Source organism: Linepithema humile, chromosome 1 (genome assembly GCF_040581485.1).
Source record: "Linepithema humile isolate Giens D197 chromosome 1, Lhum_UNIL_v1.0, whole genome shotgun sequence".
In the NCBI taxonomy this organism is placed as follows: domain Eukaryota; kingdom Metazoa; phylum Arthropoda; class Insecta; order Hymenoptera; family Formicidae; genus Linepithema; species Linepithema humile.
In genome coordinates, this window is record NC_090128.1 from 28100071 (window position 1) to 28121800 (window position 21730).

Genomic DNA, 21730 nt, shown 5'->3' on the forward strand with positions numbered 1-21730 from the left:
TCACGTTCTATTGAATCTAATGGCGTTTTTCATTAGGACTGCACTCGTGCAGTGTTTCCATGAGAGCAATGTTAAAATATACACTGTCTTTGTGCAAATTTTAACATTGCTGTTATGGAAACACTGCACGAGTGCAGTTTCAATGAAAAACGCTATAATAATCAGTCCGCGTTTTTATGGCAAAAACTGCATGCCAGTGCTGCACGTCGCGCCGCCCACCGGCGCGTGGCGCGCGCCACCATTCACATTAGCCATTGTTCATTAATCGCTGTCATCTCGTGCTCGTCGTGAATGGTTTGCTTGTTACTTTTGGGCCTTTGGTTTTCGTCTATCGTGCCTATTTTCTGAAGTCAATCCACCTAGATTACGTGTCGAGCGAGGAATCCTAGCGAAAAGAGGTATTTTTATTTTACCCATATATATATATTTTTTTTGCACTTTTAGCCGGTGCAAAAGATTTATTGTTGAATTTCAATATATCTATGGGCTTGTTCGTTTTAGCTGCACTGGGGCAGCTCTGGGTCTACTCTAAACAAGATAATACAGGACAAACTATTTATCTGTCCTGTATTGTCCTGTGTAGAGCAGACCCAGAGCAGCCCCAGTGTAGCTAAAACGAACAAGCCCTATTTCACATCCCGACAAGTCTCAAGTAAGACGCGACTTGAGAGCACAACTTTTCGTGTTTTTCATGCACCGAATTGCGAAATAACCTCAGTCTAATATCAAAGATTTCCCAGTATTAAATCTCAGAAAATTTTTGATACTTATAATTAAGGTTATATTTTATAGAACATTCTATGCGCGCGGTCACAAATAAAATTTGCTTTGATATTAAAAAACATTTTTTAGATTAATGAGATGAAGCACGAAAAAGCTTAATGTTCTTATAAGAAATAACATGACTATGAAATATACAAGTATTAAGATCCGTTTTTAAGAAGTGACTATTAAATACTACTACTATAAAAACTATTTCGTAAAGTATTGTTTTCATGTCTGCAGAATTACTTATTTTATATTATCAATGAAATGATGTCTTAGGAACTCATTTAAGTAGTACTTAACATAAATAATTTTAAAGAAACGACTATATATTCGTTCGACTTTATATGTTTCGTAGTTCTTTTTGTGTTTATTGAATCCTCTCTCCCATACTTGCACTTCATATTTTTCGCTACATATCATGCTTTCTCACTATTGCAAATATGCAGTCTTGTTATGTACACTTTTTAATTCCGTTGTTTATATTTTAGTAAGTATTTAAAATTATTTAAAATATTTCAAAGAAATCAGACTTTTTTCATAAACATTTCCAAATATAAACAGATTCTAAATGTACATAAAATAAATCTAGCGCTATTTAACACTCTCTAGAATCTCTTGTGTGATTATTAAAAATATATAAAAATTAATAACAATTAAAGTTTAGTGTTTTTTACCACCGGTCTTTTTTAATAATTTATATTTTGTATTTTGTCATTACTGGCAATTATATATTTTTTGCGTGGCAGTTTATATCGATAAATTCGCACAAGGCTATTATAATGAAGAGTAATACAAATTATTATAGTAAATGCGCAGGTGACAATGAATCGAAAAAGCTTATTGAAAAATATAAGCTCCTATTCTAATCGACATCGTCGCAGACTTCGGCAAGAAGAGATACAACTGTTATCGAAGGCATTATTGGATGACACTGATTCTTCCCCACAGACCAGTTCAAATGTAGAAGACGAGTTATTGCAAACCAACAAAAGCAGATATGATGAGATAAATCTTCAAGATAATCATTATGATAATAATGATAGTGATAATAATAATGAGGAACAGGTACAAAAGGATTGCGAAACAGAAGTGTTATGGAACGAATATGAATATGAATATCTTCACGTTCGCAAATTCAGCGATTCTGAATCTTCAGAACAAGAAGACGACATCAATGATGAAGTAGCTAATTTGCCACAATTTCAAGAGTACGAAGAACAAGAGGGTAATGAGCCGATGAAAAAATTCCTTATTGATTGGGCAATTAGATATCATATCAAGCATGATGCGTTATCACAATTATTAAGACGGTTACGACAGCATGAATGTACTGAATTTTCCTGTTTACCTGTAGATTCATTTAGTATTTTATTACTTCCAATTTTCTGATTTGTATTTTTTTATTTTTGTTACACATCAAAAATATAATTTTTATGTTCTGAAAGATAAACTACAAATTAACATTTATAAATGTTATTAATGTGTTTCATATATGTATATGCAATATATATATATATATATATATATAATTTAATATGTCATAAATCTCATCTTGTTTAAAAACTTTATAATTATAAATATATATTTTTTGGTTTATGCAATAATTCGTCTTACAATGTTGTACAATACCTAATCTCTATTTATTCCAATTGTCCCTTCCTTTTACTTATTAATTTTTTTTATTTTCTCCATCTGTTTACTTAGGTTTTTTTCTCTTTTCTTATCCTATTGGTCCACTCCATTACTTGCTTAAGTAGTTTATCATTCTCTATTCTCCATATCAGGCCATATTAGTTGTTCTTGCTTTATATCGTGTATTATTGTGCCTTCTATATATAGATAGTCTCTAGATATAGACCGTTCTTATTTGATGACTATCTTATCGTCTTTAGATGCTAATTCGACTTTATAATTGGTTTATATATTAAGACAGTTTTAAATATGTATATATATATATATATAAAGTAATATAGAATCACATACATATACGTATATAAAGTAATATAAAATTACATATACATGTATATAAAGTAACATAGAGTTACATACACAGGTATGTAAAGTAACATATCACATACACACATATATAAAGTAATATAGAATTACATATACACGTATATAAAATAACATAGAATCACATACAAACACGTATATAAAGTAATATAGAATCACATATACACACTTATATAAAGTAATATAGAATTACATATACACGTATATAAAGTAACATAATATTACATACATACATATATAAAACAACATAGAGTCACATACTACACGTATAAAAATGTTTTACATTATTTGTATATATTATTGTATAACATATTAATTATCATAAGGATAAATTATAGGGACAGTTAGAGTTGAATTAAAGCCACCTATGTAAAAATTCGTAAGTGCGTTACGAAATAAGGGATTCAAAATCACCATTGGAAAGGAAAGCCAGAATTTTCTATCATTTCCTATCTATCATTTTAAGCAGGGCCGGCTCACGTCTCGCCGCACCGCGCCAAGCCAGGCTAGACCTCGAGCGGCTGGAGCGTTTCTCTCGACGTGCTCTCATTAGTCTCGATCATCGCCGTCGTCCTTCCATGTTTTACGTCTTCTTTTGCTTGCCCGGCTTTCCTTGTAACAGCCAAGGACACCTAAAAGCGAAGAATAAAAATAACGGATTATTTGCGAACAGTTCCGCGTCATTAATTATCAAAAAAAGTTGTCTGTCGTACATATTAAACCTTATTAAAAAAGCTATTGTATACAGGGTGTCCGGTAATTGCTGAATCACCTCTCGGGTGTAGGTAGAGCGGGTTAAACCGAATAGAAAAGTCCTCTACTGTTTTGCGATTTTCGCAATAATTAATGAGAAATTAATTAAAGAAGATCGGCCAATTTCCGCGTAAAAATATTATTCGTAAGTTTCTATGATACATTACAAATTCAGCGATTCTGAATCTTCAGAACAAGAAGACGACATCAATGATGAAGTAGCTAATTTGCCACAATTTCAAGAGTACGAAGAACAAGAGGGTAATGAGCCGATGAAAAAATTCCTTATTGATTGAGCAATTAGATATCATATCAAGCATGATGCGTTATCACAATTATTAAGACGGTTACGACAGCATGAATGTACTGAATTTTCCTGTTTACCTGTAGAGTCACGCGGACACTTCTGCAAACACCTAAAAAAACTACATTACGAGATGTTCCATCAGGAATATATTTCCATCTTGGTTTAACAAGTGGCATATTAAAAATACTATCCCGGGTAACCGGGGACCTTACAGATTGCATTAATTTGCAACTTAGTGTTGATGGACTACCACTTTGGAAATCAATGCCGGATCAGCTGTGGCCAATTTTAGCATCTGTAATACCGTACAGAAATGTTTTCACTGTTGGAATTTATTGTGGAAAAGAAAAACCTGCCTCGGCAAATAATTTTTTTGAAGATTTAGTAGAAGAAGCTAAAATATTATGTTCAGACGGAATTATATTCACAATGGTCGACATTTCCCTTGCTATATATTTCAACTGATATGTGATACACCAGCAAAGTCCTTTGCATTAAGCGTAATATCACATACGGGCTACAGAAGTTGCACAAAATGCACAGTTGAAGGAGATTACATTAAAAACCGAATTTGTTTTCCACGCTTTGGCGCACCGCAAAGAACAGATAAAGATTTTAAAAATAAAACTGATGAATCATATCATAAAGACGGCATTACATGCAATCTATTGGAAATACCAAATTTTGGCCCCGTTACGAATGTACCCGAAGATTACATGCATCTAGTTTGTTTGGGAGTTACTCGTAAATCGTTAAACTTATGGTTATATGGTGACTTAAAATATCGTCTTCGACTTCTTATACAGCAGCAAATATCAGCACGCTTAGAAAACGAGTTGTTACCATGCCTTCCAATTGAATTTGGACGAAAACCAAAGTCGCTAAGATATGCTAGAATGTGGAAAGCTACGGAATATCGCCAATTCTTGTTGTACACGGGCCCTATAGCTTTAAAATCAAAGTTGCGATCTGATCTGTATAATCATTTTGTATCTTTGCACGTGGCTGTAAGAATAATGTGCTGTGAAAAATTACACTCTCTTTTACCATATACACAACAGCTGCTAGAACATTATGTTTCTTCTTTCGCAAAATTGTATGGAAATCACAATGTCTCGCACAATGTCCACGGGCTCGTACACCTTGTCGAGGATGTCGAAAAGTTTGGTCCTTTAGATGGTTTTAGCGCATATAAATTTGAAAATTATATGCAGACATTGAAAAGATTTGTAAGAAAACCCAATCAGCCCTTACAGCAAATTGTACGACGAATAGCTGAAATGGAAAACAACACAGTTATCATTAAGGCTTCGGTGGAAACTGAATTCAAAGTTGATCTCAAATCAAAGCATAACACTGGACCTCTTATTGCACATTGTAGTGACCCCCAATACAAATGTATAAGACGTGGAAATGTGACGCTAAAGGCAGGCAACAATGCAAATTGCTGCTGTGGTTTAAGTTGTGGGAAAATTGTTCTTATAGAAAACATAGCATATTGTTTGCAACTAAAGAGTTTCGTAATTATAGGACGAGAATTTCTTCATCGAGATGACGTTTATAAACAACCTTGCAACTCTTCATTAATTGGAATATATGCAGTACATACTCTATCAGAATTACAAATATGGTCTTTACAAAAAGTTGTCATGAAATATGTCAAAATTACACTTGCAAAAAACAATTTTGCTGTATTTCCTTTATTGCATACTGATATAAATGCCATTTGAATGTAGATCTCCAAAAATAATGTCACCGTCGGAACATGATTATTATGCCGTCATCGAGTTTTCCGATGGATTGCAACTAATACCAAGCAATTGGTTAAATGAGGACATGTCAATGGCTCGATGGCCCACTTTGACAAATGTACAGCGCTACGAAAAGGCTATTCGGAACATGGAACCACCTAAGGAATTATGGACGAACATTCCAGTTATAAAAATAATAGCCAAGGATTGTAAGTATAAATTCTTAATAATTTATGCAATATATTGCACATTCTTCTTCTTTGACGCAGATTTTTTATTGCTAAAATAATATTCACATATTTTCTATGGCAGCGCTCGGAATTAGTTGCACATTTCGGGCCGATTTCCGAGACAACGCCTCCTGTTTCCCCACTACCGCTCGGCCGCTGGCGGCCGAGCCGCCGATAGCTCTGGCTCAGGAGCGTTTTATATTAGAAATAGGCTGGATTGTTTAGGCATCTTTCGGGAAATTGTAACATTTTCTTCACTACATAAATAATGTTTATTTTTATTAATACATAATATATATATATTTAATTATTAATGAAAATAAACATTATTTATGTAGCAAAGAAAATATTACTATTTTCTGAAAGGTGCCTCAACAACCCAGCCTATTTCTTATATAAAACGCTCCTGCGCCAGAGCTATCGGCGGCTCGACCGCTAGCGGTCGAGCGGTAGTGGGGGAACAGGAGACGTCTCGGGAATCGGCCCGAAATGTGCAACTAATTCCGAGCGCTGCTTTAAAGTATTACAAACATTTAAAAAATTGTGTCATTTTATTACTTTTATATAATGCATATTTAAAAATTTTTTATCTATTCACCTAATGTTATAATTATTTGCATGTTAATTTAGTTTTCGGCACATGAGTTTTGTACATAGAAATGACACATATTTAGATAACGCGCGCGCGTGTAATAATTTAAATTCATAATTCAAGAATAATATTAAGTATAAACTTGGAAAAATGACATGTCATAATATGATAAAAATTTGCATTTTTATAAAATACATACAACAAAATAATTATATAGCAAAATTTTGTTTTATTTAATTATATTATGCTAATATGCAGTACACTCTTAAAGAAATTGTTTTGGAAAAATGTTACACTACAAAAAATATTAAATTTATTTCTGTACGTAATTTAATTTGTAATTTAAAATAAATTTGTTTCTATTTCCTCTTGTATTTCTTTAATCTTATGCAATTAAAAATGTTTACAATTATTGTAAGTTTCGAAATATATAACATTTTTGCAATATAAAAATTATCTGTGTTATTTTTCCTTCAATGTTTACACAGATACATTTTGCTTTGAAGTACTGCAAAAGTTAATTTTTCAGAAGCTCACTTCTGCGCAACATATTTAATTATTATCTTTTATAGAAAATGCAGGATAGTATTTTCGAATCTATTAAATGCTTCTTAATTTCATAAACCACATTGTAAACATAAAAATTATTTGATTAAATTTCTTGACTACAATGACAGTATAAAAGCATTTCGTTTACACAGATTTGCAAAAGAAAAGATCTTCTGTTTTCTAGTAAAGATCCGCATAAGATTACACTGTAGAAAAATTTAACAAATTTAAATAAAGAAAATGTAATAATATTAATATGTTATTAATAACAAAAGTCGAGAAAATCAATTTTGGAAAATTACATACTTTATTTTTTGTTATTTTTGTAAATTTGCTGAAATGTTTTACAATCATGCATGCACGCACGCACGCACGCACTCAAGTGAGAGGCAAGGGGACTCACTTTAATCAAGTACCCCAAAGAAATGTAAATTCCGACCGTGCAACCTCCACGCGGTACATCTTGGGTAATGCTAACGCCGGCGGTTAATTTCAAAGTCAATTTTTAAATGCTCATAATTCTGCGAAAAAAAATCGTAGAGACCTCTGTAACCTCTCGTTGTTTTCGTCTCGAAAACCCCTTTTAAATGAGCCCCCACTCGACCCATAGTGCCATTTAAGATTTTCTGCCTCCCTCCTGCCCCCCGCCCCAAAGAAGTGATGGATCATCTGCAGCTACGCCAGAAGATAGTACTTTTGTAAAATCGAAGCCCCAGGTTTTGCCGTTTTTCGATATTTTTATTTTCACAAAAGTTATTTAAGCGTTTCCATATCTCTGGAACATCCTGTATATGCTTAATTCGTTTATATTGTTTCTTTGAATCTGTTTGTTTTTTTTCTTTTTAAATTAAAAGTTTAAGATAGAGTTTTAGTGGGACAAAAAATTATTTCGATTATACGTCGTATTTTAGCTCAATGAATATGCTATAATATCCATTATAGAGTTTAGCAAGTATGCTTTAATATTCATAAGGTTGAACAAATTTAAAAAATATATAATAAAAATATAAGTTAAAATATTAAATAATTCTAAAATTGATTTCTATAATGTCCACATCAACAATTTTGGATTATGGTATTGGAAATAAAATCCAGAGATGATTAGAAGGGAGAAGAAAAGGGATACAGAGAAGGGAAGAAGGGAAGATATAATACCTTAATTATAGGAATTATAGGAAATCTTGTTTATGCATTTTTTGACGAAGATATACGTTGGTATTTTAATGTTCTCTACTAATTGTAAGTAAAAAATTAATGGAAATAATTATGTGGAATATTACTGCGTGATAAATTTCTTCATAATATATATGTAATTAATTTTCGGTATATTATTTATATCGAAAAATGGTTAATAAAATTAGCGTATAAATACAACATTAACCAAATTTAATATTGTATATAATACAATATTAAGTTTTTAGATTTTCCATCTAATAGAAAATAAAGTATAAACAGTAAAAAGCGACAAGTAGAACCTAATCAAGTAGAACCAAATAAAAAAATAAAAGAAAAGACCAATTGTAATTGTACACATCAAACTGTAAGTACACTGTTTTATTATAATTAATATTATCAATATTACAAAGTATTTCCAACTTAATTACCATATAATCAATAAAGAATAATATTAGCTACAATCATTACTTACATACATGCATAAATATAAACAAAAATTTGATTTTTTTTACAATAACTTGATAGAAAGCAAGCTATGATAGAAAATTTGTAATTTTTCATATTATATCTTAGTAAATAATTTTTAATTATATATAAATTTTATTCATAATATACAGATAAAATTTACCACAAAATGCAAATATATATGCACACACACACATGTAATGTATTAAGTTCCAAATAACCCAACATTGTTCAAGTTAAGAGCAGATAGTTTTATAATATATCTTGCATATGTATTCGCATATTAGTAAACTTTATCACAGAAAAGTTAATAGCTAAACTTGCTAAAATATTTCTGAAATAAAATTGTGAAATTGTTAAAACAACATAATATTCTAGAAATATTCAAATAACTGCACATTTATTCACATAATGCAGCAATCCTGTTGTGAATCAATTCCTGATGGTAAGGGAAGAATAGGATTTCCTTCAGAATCGAATTGAAAAAGCGAACACTGCTCGCTAATAAGATCTTCCGGTGCTTGACCATAATTTTGCATTTCTGTCATAAGCTTCAGTATATATTCAAATCGATGTTTTTTTATATCTTCAGCATCATCTTCCTTCTCTTTTTCCAATTCAATACATACCTTAAAATATTCTAGATTATTATTTATTTTATCACTAATTTAGTGTTTGATATTGTATTTTTTTAAATCTTTCTAATATAAAGACTTATAGAGATCTTAATTACTGTAAACTTACAGCTGCTATTTCAATTAAAATTTATAAATGCAATAAGTTATTTTCCTAAATTATCTTCAAACTTACAATGCATAGAACAAAATAATTTAACATTTAACCTCTAAGAAAAAAGAGAAACATTTTATATTCAAAAATTATTTCTACAAAAAAAATTAACAAAAAAATTGTATACTTAAAGTGTTTTAGAGCCCTGAATTTCATTTCATAGTTGTAATTATAGAATTCAGTAAAGCCAATGTGACAACTAGAAATTCAAATAACAGAATTTATATAAAATTTTTTTCATAGAGTTTCTGGGATATTTAATTTAATCTCTCAAATCTCTAATTAACATACCTTTTGCATTAATTCCAATTGTTTTGTGTATCTTTGAAGATCAGAAGAATTCAGCGTTGCCTTGTTTTCTTCTAACCATGCTGGATATTTGTCTGATAATTCTTTCAATGATGGATAAAGAATTTCTTTCGACAAAAGATGTTCCATCATTCCTTGCATAAATGGCAGCACTATTTCACTGGTTTCACCATCAAGAGACGTTTGCCCAAGCATAGCTGCTAAATCCGTGTCATTCTAAAATGTAGAAATCAGAAATTAGATCAGAGATAACAAATTAGATCTGTTTTACATTTTTATTCTACTTAAAAGATAACTTCATAATAATAATAATAAAGTATATAATATAAATATAATAGTAATAGTATATGCTACCATTGTTTCATGATTCAATGAAGATTTAATCTTAAACTGTTAAGATGTGGTAGTTAAAGCTTTAAAAATACTTTGACAAAATAAAGACTCGTTTATTAAACTGAGAAATCGAAGACGATTTATTAAAGAAAACTATCCGGAAAGAGATAATCAGTCTATACAGAATGGCGGTCGAATTACAACACAACTGAAAAACTTATGCGCATATCCACACGGTAACGCTATTCTTTGTTTCATGAACGATAATAATGACAACTACCGTAATTCGTTAACAATTTCTGTTGCCATAATGCATAACATAATTTCATTTAAAATAAAACATATATTTCAATACAACACACATAGCAATTGAATTTTAATATAACACACAATTTATATGAAATAAAGCACAACAAATAATAATCAACATAAACTATAAAAGGTTACATCTATACATAACAATATAATATATATCTAATATGTCATGCATGTAAATAATGCATAACTGATGGAATAGTAGTTCATATTTCCCTTACAATTTTATTTAAAATATAAAAATAATGTATATTTTAATATATTTTTAAACTATATACAATAATAAAATATTAATTATCTACACTCACCCGAAAAAAAAGCGGTACACTGAAAATGTGGGAAAAATTCATCAAATTTCAACTGACGATAACTTCGTAAATAATAAAGATAGAAAGTTCTATAAAATATGGAAATGAAGCTAAAAATCTCTACTTTAAGAATCAATTTATTTCAATGTTGCAAAATAAATTTATTGAAAATGGCGGATGACAAAGCGCGAGCATGCAAAATTGAAAAATAATGGTTCGAGTTTGCGACGGTGCACGGTATAAACAAAAAATTGTAGCTTATTGGGATCAAAAGCGTACGAAAGTACAGAGTCTCCTCTTTAAAATGCTTTTTTATGCATCTTGATACGATGATTTTTCGCCGAGAGATTCGCATTTGAAGTAAGAATCTGCCTTTTTCTTCAAATGCGAATCTCTCGGCGAAAAATCATCGTATCGAGATGCATAAAAAAGCATTTTAAAGAGGAGACTCTGTACTTTCGTACGCCTTTGATCCCAATAAGCTACAATTTTTTGTTTATACCGTGCACCGTCGCAAACTCGAACCATTATTTTTCAATTTTGCATGCTCGCGCTTTGTCATCCGCCATTTTCAATAAATTTATTTTGCAACATTGAAATAAATTGATTCTTAAAGTAGAGATTTTTAGCTTCATTTCCATATTTTATAGAACTTTCTATCTTTATTATTTACGAAGTTATCGTCAGTTGAAATTTGATGAATTTTTCCCACATTTTCAGTGTACCGCTTTTTTTTCGGGTGAGTGTATAAGCTTACATTTTAATTTTTTTATTAAGTTGATAATTTATATCATAACAATAAAAATTTGATGCAAATAATTATTTCATAAATATTATTGCAACTTTCCAAAAAATATCTTTATAATTAATATTCAAATTAGATAATTTAACTTTTAATTTAATTGATAATTTTTAAAATAGTATAATTTACATTGTCCATACGAAAAAGATTTGTTACAGTAAACAGCATGCAATCAAAATGTAAAAAATTCATTAAAATAGTACAAAAATCTATAATACATTCCCAGTTTAATCATTTTTATTTTTTAAGACACATTAAATTAGGCAAAGTAAAAATAATATAAATAAACAATATTCTAGCAAAAATAGTTGTCATAATTGTAACCTTTTGATAAAAGAATCATTAATATATCACATATTGCCTTGTATCAATTAAACTATTACCTGTAAATTTTCTGAATTTGCAGTCAAATCCTTTAAAACTTGTGAAATAGCTGATTGAAAATCTGCAGTAACGCTGTCTTTTTCATCTGCCGCATTATTGATTGATGCTTGTCCAAGTTTTTGCAAAGTAGCTTCTAAATCACCATCACCTAATAATAAATTCTCTTGCGATAATACATTTACACTTTTATTTTATGCAATAATATATTAATACTTTACACATTTTAATAGCTCACCATTTTGTAATAAATTTTGCAAATTTTTTTCAAATTGGTCCGCCGTTTGTTTTAGAAAATCTTCTGTCCATTGTTCTCCAAATACTTTAGATGTTTCAATATTATCTGTTTCCTTATGTAAATCCATAGTGCTTGTGGCATTGTCTTTTTCAGTATTTGATACAGATATTTTGTCGAAATCTTTTAATGCATCTAAGAAACAAGATTAAAATTTATGATTAACAATTTATGATGTCATGTATGTTCCAAGTCTAAAAAGTGACATAGCAATATATCATAGCTAAAGATTTTTTTTCAAAAATAAATATTAAAAGCATACGATAAACACAAAAATAAATACTAAAAGAATGACCTAAATTATAAAACATTCTATCTAGTTATATAACTATAAATTATATCTCTTACAAAAACAAATTTAATAAATTTTTAGGTTAGTTTAATTTTCTAAATGTAATAAAGATACTTACTGTCTAATAAATCATTTAACTCTTGATCTTCCGTTTCGTCCTTTGTTTGTTTATTATCAGTCATACTTGTGTAGTGTAATTATTAATGTTAATCGTAATAATTTTATAACCACTTAAATTTTTTCGTACGGATTGCAACAAAGTGTGTATCTTACCAAAGATTATACAAAATAAAAAGAATAGAGCAGAACAAAAAATTCTGTACTTGATTTGTGCACATACAGATTTGTACTTAAAATTAAAAAATATGTAAAGTTGCAAGCTCTGTACTTCACATAATAGGGCGGATTTCATAGACGTTTCTTGAGTTTCATGTCAGGCTTAAACTCGTTCTCAAGCCGCGATCGATTATAGACTACGTTTACAAGTCAACCTTAATCAGGTTTAGTACATCTGTAGTTACGAAACTGGCCAATCACAGTTATTCCTCTGAAAAATAGAATAACTGTGATTGGCCAGTTTCATAACTACGGATGTTATTAAACCCGATTAAGGGTGACGTGTAACGTATAGCGTTTTCGATTATACAGGATTTGAACGACCCAAGATTGGTTAATGACGTCATTGCAACCTCTCCACCAATGAAAGACTTGCATTTATAGTAAAATAGTGATTGATCAACCCTAGATCGTTCAAACCCCGTTTATTCGAAAACGCTAGTAGTCACCAGTGAAGTATGCAAACACAAACATAAAAAGGAAACAAACAATAAAAATTTCCATGAACTAATATATAGCCTGCTACTACGCAAATTAATGACGTAACGTCATATCCTGCTAAAAAAATGTCCATTAGCGTCCTTTTACAAAAAGTAGCATCTCACAATGTTAGCGTTTTCGATTATACAGGATTTGAACGACCCAGGGTTGATCAATCACTATTTTACTATAAATGCAAGTCTTTCATTGGTGGAGAGGTTGCAATGACGTCATTAACCAACCCTGGGTCGTTCAAATCCTGTATAATCGAAAACGCTATGTGATTGGCCTAGTTTATTTTGTCCAATTATCTGTTCAGAGAAATTTGCATAACTGTGTGATACATACATCAGAGAAAAATAAAGAAACATTAAAAATCAAAGAGTAATAATAACATCATCAATATTATTGTTATTTTCATTTGTTATATTTAAGAAAAATAATTAAGCTAAAAATACAACTAAAACGAACAACGTTCTGCCTATCGTGCACACCGCCAGATATGAGACGCAACGTCGAAACTTAATTTTTTTATTGATTTTTCAGAAAATAATTTTTTAAAATAAACGGGTATCATATACCTTTTTATATATACCTTTTACTAGACTAAAACACTTTACTTTTATTTTTTATTAACAAAATTTAATTTAATTTTTAATCTAAATAAAACGTAACGTTTTATCTTTTTTTTTAAATTACGACACGTTGGTATAATATAAGATATATATTAAACTTGTCTTCAAAAAACTGTTTTAGATTTATATCATTATTAGTTGATAAAATATCATTTTTATGTACTCTAAAAATTTTTTCCAATTCAAGAAAAAAGTGAAAGATTTTGTTATTAACATAGATCAATGTATTATTGGGCGCGTTCAGCAGAACAAATCGCTTGGTAACAATCGAACGTGATTGGCTCTTACTTTTAGAACCAACAAATCAACGTTAATAGCGTTTTCGATTATACAGGATTTGAACGACCCAGGGTTGGTTAATGACGTCATTGCAATCTCTCCACCAATGAAAGACTTGCATTTATAGTAAAATAGTGATTGATCAACCCTGGGTCGTTCAAATCCTGTATAATCGAAAACGCTATATAAGTGTTGACTAGACGACAATTCAGCAGTTGTTCTGCTGAACGCAGCCATTAATAACAAGTTTTATTTTTTTTCTAACCGTAATGGACGGCTAACCGAAAATTGTCGCTATATGGCGGAACCAATCAGCAATAGAAATATGCATTGGTGACACTCTCCTTTTACCTACTCAAAGTATCCCTATCGGTATCTCGCTCGCTCCAACACCTATGTGTCGCGCTTTCCTTTCTTTCTTTTAAAAAACGTAGCTGAACCGCGTGCACCGACCGTCGACATTCATTCTATTAATTATTATATCATATATCATATAAGCATCATTAATTTATATCAAAGAGGCTTAATTTAATAAACAATAGAAATTTTTATTAAAATGTTTAATTACAATATAATATACAAAATATTTAATTATAATATAAAAAGACGAATAAAAAAATAACAATAATATTGTGAATAGAAATATTAACATGTAATTATGTAATAATAGTGTACACAAAGAAAATTTTATATAAAAAATTATTATGTACGGTAGTAACCGCGGACCATAAAGCCGCGGACTCAAAATTTTTACTATATTTCACATATGAAAAACATAGTAAAAATTTTTATAATTCCTTCATGGTTCGTAGCTACTACCGTACATAGTAATTTTTTATATAAAATTTTCTCTGTGTAGATTTTATGATTTTTATATCATATATTATTATAGGTGCCGCTCCATTTTTGCCATCTTTATTAACATTTATCTTATGACGATGTTGGATAAACAAATATGGGAAATACTTGCCGAATCGATAACAATTGGTAAGTGTATTACCAGAAAACAAATATATGTATTTGTGTACAAATTAATTAAATATATCGAGCTGTTTGTGTGTTATCATAGGTTTGGCTCTGTATTTCTTGTACGGCGTATGGCATAGTAATAACCGAGAAAGGAAGTTATCATCGAAATCTACTTTTAAGAAAGTTTTTTAACATGCTGTTTAATGTAGCGTCATAAAAATTTTAATTTTTTATAATTATTTTCAGATTTCAACGTAATATTTTAATTTTTCAGATTTTAATTAAGTTTTTATTTTTTAGGTGTGATTTTGCAGGTATAATTTTTATTTTTATTTAATGTTTCTTTATCTTTTACATACATTAAAATATATAATTTTGTAATACATATAATTGTTATATTGAAGTAAGAGTAGGTAAGCAAAAATCTATATTCTCAATTTTTTCCCTGCTTTGATTGTACAAACTGTTTGCACTTTCTTGGCATATGTATTTGCAACTTTAGCACATGAATCTTTAATTTTGTAAAAGGATTATAACAAAAAACATTAAAAAGATTAATTAAAGAATATTGCATTTTATTGATGAAATAGATGACTGCAAGGTCTCCTTAAATATTACATAACACGATATGTATAAAATTAAGTTGATGACTATTAATTATACAATGTTTTCTTATTTATCGTCTGTAATGTTTGAGTTTCATTTTATTCTTTTTCAAGTTTCTTCATCTTATTCTTTTTCTTAAATATAAATTTCATAAAGTTTTTTGGTTTTTTTTTCTTTTCTTCTTTAGCTGTTCAGTTCCATTTTCCTCATTTTTTTTCTTCATAATCACAAATCTTTACTATTTTCTTATCTTCCACTATCTGAAGTATATTTTCATGTTTTGATCTTTTTCTTTTTTTTGATTTTTTAACATCTTTCTTTTTTGACGGTTTCTTCTAAATGTTTTCCGATCCATCTAATGCTATTTTCTTATTTTTTTCAACTTCTTTCTTTTTTATTTTCACTTCAAATGCTGTAGATTCAATATCTTCCGATAATTTTATTTCTTGATCAATTGGGATTTCTTCTTTGTTCTTTTTGTCCTTCCCATATTTTTTCGCTTGTATGTAACTTCTTTTATCGTTTCATCTTTTGTGATACTTAAGTTAGCTTCAGTAGGATTTACGTTACCCCCTTTGCGTTTGCATTTTGGTAGATTTACTTCAAAGTTTCTTTCAAATATTGCCACGAAAAAACCATTGCAAAAATCAACATCCGGTTTTGAATATAAACATCTATCTTTACAATTGTATTTTTGTGAGCTGAAATTTGTCCAATCATTCAACAACTGCTTAGCAGGTACCAGATAATAAGCGTCACCAATATCAGCAAGAACTTCATCTATCACTTCTTCGTTCTCTTCGGGATGAAGAGAACAAGTGCTATAGATTATCTTCTTTACATTGGGAAAATTAAAGAGTGCATATCTAAGAAGATAAACTTGAAATGATTGTAGATTTTGTAAGCGTTCTGGTTCAGATTTGCCATCCATATTACTTTGTTTTGGTCTGTCTATAATCCCTACAATAAAAATAAATTAGGTTAAATAGATAGTTGGTATGTTAGGTAATTAATTATTACTATTGTGTACATAATTTGATTGAATAGAGTTTGTAGATAAAACTTATATAAATTCAAACACAATTAATTTGTGTGTGCAAATTAATATTACACTCTTCTTCGAGGTAACATTAATTTTTCATAAAATAGAAGATAACACTACTTTGTATGAGTGTTGCATAAAACAAAGAGCAATTTTTGCAGTTTTTTATGCTTAAATTCAAAAAGTTATTTAAAAAATGTACTTAACGCACAAACTGTAATATACAAAAACTACAAAAAATGATTTATTTTCCAGATAAAAAAATAACGCCTAATTTTGCAAATTAGGGTAATACTAATTTTTTTATACTCTTATTCCATCAATGTTTCCATTATTTAAAAAATTCTTCAAATTCTTTGAATAAACTAATGATCAAAATAATCTAAAAAAGTATTCGCTAAAAATAATCGATTATGTTCTATTATTATTTTTCAGTATATTCTTTCATTATTAATTTAGACAAAAGAAAGTAAGATTTTACCTGATCCAGAACAGCTTGGATCAACCAAAATATATTCTACATCTAAGTATTGCTTTGGGTCGAGAGTTAAAGCGTCTTGTTTAATAGGTTTCACGCAGAAGGCGTGAGTCGTCTCTATCTGATTGCATAAAGTCTCAAATCGTTTAGCATCAATTTCCACAGCGTACACCGTTCTAAAACAAAAAAAAATATATATATATATATGTATATATTGATTTATTTTAAATATAATTATTGTTCTTCAAAATACCCAGTAAACGCTGTTTGTAGCAGTGACATAACGCGGAAGTAACAAATAATATAACGCAAGTTATATGATATAAAACTGTAATATACCATACGTATTACTTTGCGACATTACAACAGTAATGTAAGATTATTATTATAATATAATATTGTTATATACGTGTTCCTTTGCTTGCTACGCGGTAAAACCAGATTTAACTAACTATTCAAGTGTTTGCTGTAAAATGCATATAAAGCCTACAAAGGACGGGTACTGACACAAGATCCAAAGTATATCTTTTCTTTGTCTTTTAATTTCTGATACAATCCCAACAAGGGATTCAGAATATTAAATAGAATTGATTATTTGAAATTGGGCGGATATAAGAATATACAGTAAATGTAATTAATAATCAAAATATCAAATATATCTACACTTTTACAGAGATTTATAGGAAAACAAACTACATACCCATGATTGTGTAATTTGGCTGCCACATATGTGGCCTTCATACCGGGTGCTGCGCACATGTCGAGCACTGTAGCCTCATTGACAAGATCCAACAAATGTACTGACAAGCAACTAGCCTGAACATGAGACAAAATTCAAAATTAAAAAAAGCAAATGTCTAATGTTAATTTAATAATTAGTTACCAATACTTGTAAATACAATGTAAATTAAAAAGAATTTTTTAGTATCTATACAAAGTCACATTTTTTACCTTATCTTGGAGAATAAGTTCGCCATTTTGGTAGCTAGGATGTTGATGAAAAGATGTTGAGAACGGAAAAGCTAGGACTTCTGGTATATGTAGATCTTGTATGAAGTAAGGCTTAGATAATTGTGATAAAGATTGTAGATATGAAGAGTATGTTGTGCTTCTGGATAACAACTTCCATCCTGCCTCCTGGAAGATAGAGATAGCTTTCTCTACTGACAACATAAGAGTGTTGACACGGACATATCTAGGCTTTTGCACTGAAAAAAAATATTACACTTATGTTATTTACTTAGTTCTATTTATTAAAGGAATATGTAAATAAATAGAGTGTAACTAAATACATGAATATTTAGGGTCCGAAAATACTTAGTATCTTAGGGATTGCAATCATATTAAAAACATGAACTTGCAGCATTCTGCTATCTCAAATAATAGATCATAATAAGAATAAGAATTATAAAAATAAAATTATGATAAAAATTATAAAGATTTTATAATCAACGCAAAAAAGACAAAAAAGAAAAAAATATTAAGTGCACAAATTGCAATTAAAATCAAATTTTTTTTATTTTATTTCTTTTTCAACTATATATCTTCTTTAAAATTCAAACAAATATATATTTAAGTTTTGTATGAAAAATGGAAAAGATGTAATAAATGTAATATTAACATTTTATTAATTTATTACATTATTATTTATAAATTGTTAGTAATGTTATGTAATGTTATGTTCTAACGAATATCTTATTGTTCCATATTTTTTATTTTATCTCCTTTAATTACATTTTTTCAATTATTTACTTATTAATAAACATCTATTATATGTTTATAATTAATATCTATAAATATAACTGTGTGTACACAAATTTGTATATACACGTGCGCAAAATTTTTTAATCAACTTTCTTATTCAAACTCTCTTTCGATTCTACTTTAACTTCATCTTCACTTAGCTCTTTCTCCTCGTCGGACTCATTCAAAGCTTGATAAGCATAACAAAAAATAATCAAATTTACTGTTATCACAGCAGCTAGTACAGAAATGCAATTGGTCATAAAAGTATCGGTATGGAATTTTAATGTAATAAAATGTCGTATTCCAAAGAAAGCAGCAAATGGTAAAGTAAACATGGCAACACTATAAAGAAATAATGTTCCCAGTACTGCTACTAAGCTCATAGTGTAGTTATTTAATCTATCACAAATTAGTTCCTGATGACAGGACTTCTGATAATGCCACAGTTTTCTAACTCCAGCCTCTTTCTGTTCCGTCAACTGGATAGTATTCTGCAGTTGCGGATAATCAGGACCATGAAGAAGGATGTTTCTACTGTGCAATGATGACTGTCTAAAGACCAAATCTCTGTAAAAATGCAAGCATACTATATTTATTAGCAGATAAAGACATGATACCTTTATTTTTATGAGAGATGAGGGTTTCTATGCATTTCAAGTTCTTCAATTCTTCTTGCAGTTTATCCTTATAAGCTAGGACCGTTAAAACCGGTTTGGAATTGTTCCTCAGACATTTTTTTCCCCACAAAAGCTCTGTTATGAGAACTCTGGCTAACCAGGAGTTCAGTCGCGGTTGTTCCGTGAGAATTTGAATTTTTTGCAAAAGCTGATCCAACATTGGCAGCATTTGTAAGGTATTCATTGAAAGACCATATATGCCGGATACATTCTAAATTGTAAAATGTACTAGACTGAGTCATTTATGTATATAAAATTTGTTTTTTTGTATAATAGAATAATAGCTAAATAATAACACATAATCAAATTATAAAATTAAATAAAATCACAAATTATACTATTGAATTCCTTTTTACTTCTCTATGCAATATAAGTGGAGGAAAAAATGTTAAGATTATCAAAAAATTTCTATATAATATAAAATATAGTATAACATCTCACCAAATTTTCTTAAACTGGAATTTTATATATTTTTAAGCGTAGAAACTGAATGTTTATAAATATTATTATTTACATATTATTATTAAATATTATTAATATTCAATATGCAATAAGAGTGTTAATTGGCAACAATTCATCAATAGTGTATTTTATTTACTTTTGTATATTAGATACTAAAATTGTAATGTAGAAAATTAGCACAGATTTCTATATAAAGAATTTTATTATTTTGATTTATAACTTATATTTTATTTATAAAATATTTTTTATTGACCAATGACTATTCGCAGATTTTACAGAGGTGCCTATCCTAAGCTTCTACATTACTATTGTAATATATTGTAAACAAAAAATGTTGCACCTTCCATATAAACTTATGATTAATCTTCTATATATTGTAATTTTAGTAAACAAAAGCATTACTTTAATAAAAAAAAAAATTTAATTTGTCAATATTGCAGTACCTCATTAATATATCATATAAACTAGATAACAACAATGCAAATAACAATTTTTTATACAGATTTAATTTCTATGTGTGATGAAGTACATGAAACAAATTAAAAAACTCAATGACAGCGGTGTTACAAACCATATTTATATAAAATAGTAATATATATTTCACAAAAATAATATGTCAAAAAGTAGTGCGATTGTCTTAAGATCGACTTTCTTCTAATCTATTTCTGTATTGTTCTAAACTTTTGTTTTATACTTACGGGATGTTTTTTTTCATAAATCAGACTCTTTAAACTGGCACCATCCTCTCGCACGCGGCGCACGATGTCAGCCGTGAGTTTATAAATACGGGGAACCTTTACAGAATGCACAAATCCGCTCGACATATTACGAATTTAAAGTTTTTTATAAATTATATCTTATTGCAAAGTTATTTCATGAAATAAATACTAGGAAATTCTGATTCAGTCGTCCATATTAATTCACTCATTCAGAGTTGTCCAGAGTGTCGTCCATAGATATCGGAAGATATCTATTTTCCGATATCTATGGTGTCGTCACGTGGATCAAGTCTTTCGCAGGATTGTAGGTTACCAGGAGCACAGTCTATGGGCCATTTTACAATGCATCGCAAATGCACGTCACCAGTAGAGAATGCCCCGTTTTACCAGAAATAACCAGAAATAGCACTTTTCAATTGGTAATTGCTATCCTTCGCGACTGCCGACAGGGCATTTGCGACTCATTGTAGAATGGCCCTAATAGCGTTTTCGATTATACAGGATTTGAACGACCCAGGGTTGATCAATCACTATTTTACTATAAATGCAAGTCTTTCATTGGTGGAGAGGTTGCAATGACGTCATTAACCAACCCTGGGTCGTTCAAATCCTGTATAATCGAAAACGCTATATCTCTACGTTCGCCATACTATATCCAATATTCAATAAAAAAATTTATTTTCTAGTGACTAATACAGCTTTAATAACACCATGGATAGCCATTTTCCTATTGGATGTTGGATGTTGTATCTTAAGGAAATGGACGCAATGTGAATCTTGCATTATATTTGTGAATAATTAACAAAAAAGTATTTTGATTATTTTTCTAAATAATTGCTTTTTCATAGAATTATAACGATTTTTTTAATTACA

At 29.4% G+C, this 21730-nt stretch overlaps 2 protein-coding genes across 3 annotated transcripts; both read right to left on the reverse strand.

Moving 5' to 3' along the window:
• Nucleotides 1-8502: 8502 nt before the first annotated feature.
• Nucleotides 8503-12887, reverse strand: Pex19 (peroxin 19). 2 transcript variants are annotated; one of them, XM_067352472.1, is made up of 5 exons: nucleotides 12547-12887; nucleotides 12080-12271; nucleotides 11844-12007; nucleotides 9685-9918; nucleotides 8503-9233 (listed from the first exon to the last, which is right to left on the reverse strand). In XM_067352472.1, the coding sequence occupies exons 1-5, from the start codon at nucleotides 12608-12610 to the stop codon at nucleotides 9009-9011; spliced, it is 879 nt and encodes a 292-aa protein (XP_067208573.1). In that variant the 5' UTR covers nucleotides 12611-12887; the 3' UTR covers nucleotides 8503-9008. The 2 variants fall into 2 exon arrangements, with proteins under 2 accessions (XP_067208573.1, XP_012219504.1); XM_012364081.2 differs by having other exon boundaries at nucleotides 11844-11992; nucleotides 12547-12885.
• Nucleotides 12888-15685: 2798 nt separating this feature from the next.
• Nucleotides 15686-21180, reverse strand: Nsun5 (Nop2/Sun-like domain containing protein 5). The gene is made up of 6 exons (XM_012364180.2): nucleotides 20837-21180; nucleotides 19617-19887; nucleotides 18205-18461; nucleotides 17954-18069; nucleotides 17257-17429; nucleotides 15686-16693 (listed from the first exon to the last, which is right to left on the reverse strand). The coding sequence occupies exons 1-6, from the start codon at nucleotides 20960-20962 to the stop codon at nucleotides 16173-16175; spliced, it is 1464 nt and encodes a 487-aa protein (XP_012219603.2). The 5' UTR covers nucleotides 20963-21180; the 3' UTR covers nucleotides 15686-16172.
• Between the last annotated feature and the right edge of the window lie 550 nt (nucleotides 21181-21730).

Bases quoted from the DNA above. Each gene is read 5' to 3' on its own strand.
- Nsun5 (XM_012364180.2), bottom strand. From the start codon at position 20,962: ATGTCGAGCGGATTTGTGCATTCTGTAAAGGTTCCCCGTATTTATAAA. The intron at 19,888-20,836 runs GTAAGTATAAAA...TTTACAATTTAG, and splicing joins TTTATGAAAAAAAACATCCC to AATGTATCCGGCATATATGG. The intron at 18,462-19,616 runs GTATCATGTCTT...ATTTTTTTTCAG, and splicing joins CATCTCTCATAAAAATAAAG to TGCAAAAGCCTAGATATGTC.
- Pex19 (XM_067352472.1), bottom strand. From the start codon at position 12,610: ATGACTGATAATAAACAAACAAAGGACGAAACGGAAGATCAAGAGTTA. The intron at 12,008-12,079 runs GTGAGCTATTAA...TATTATCGCAAG, and splicing joins GCAAAATTTATTACAAAATG to AGAATTTATTATTAGGTGAT. The intron at 9,919-11,843 runs GTAATAGTTTAA...TCTACATTTTAG, and splicing joins CAAATTCAGAAAATTTACAG to AATGACACGGATTTAGCAGC.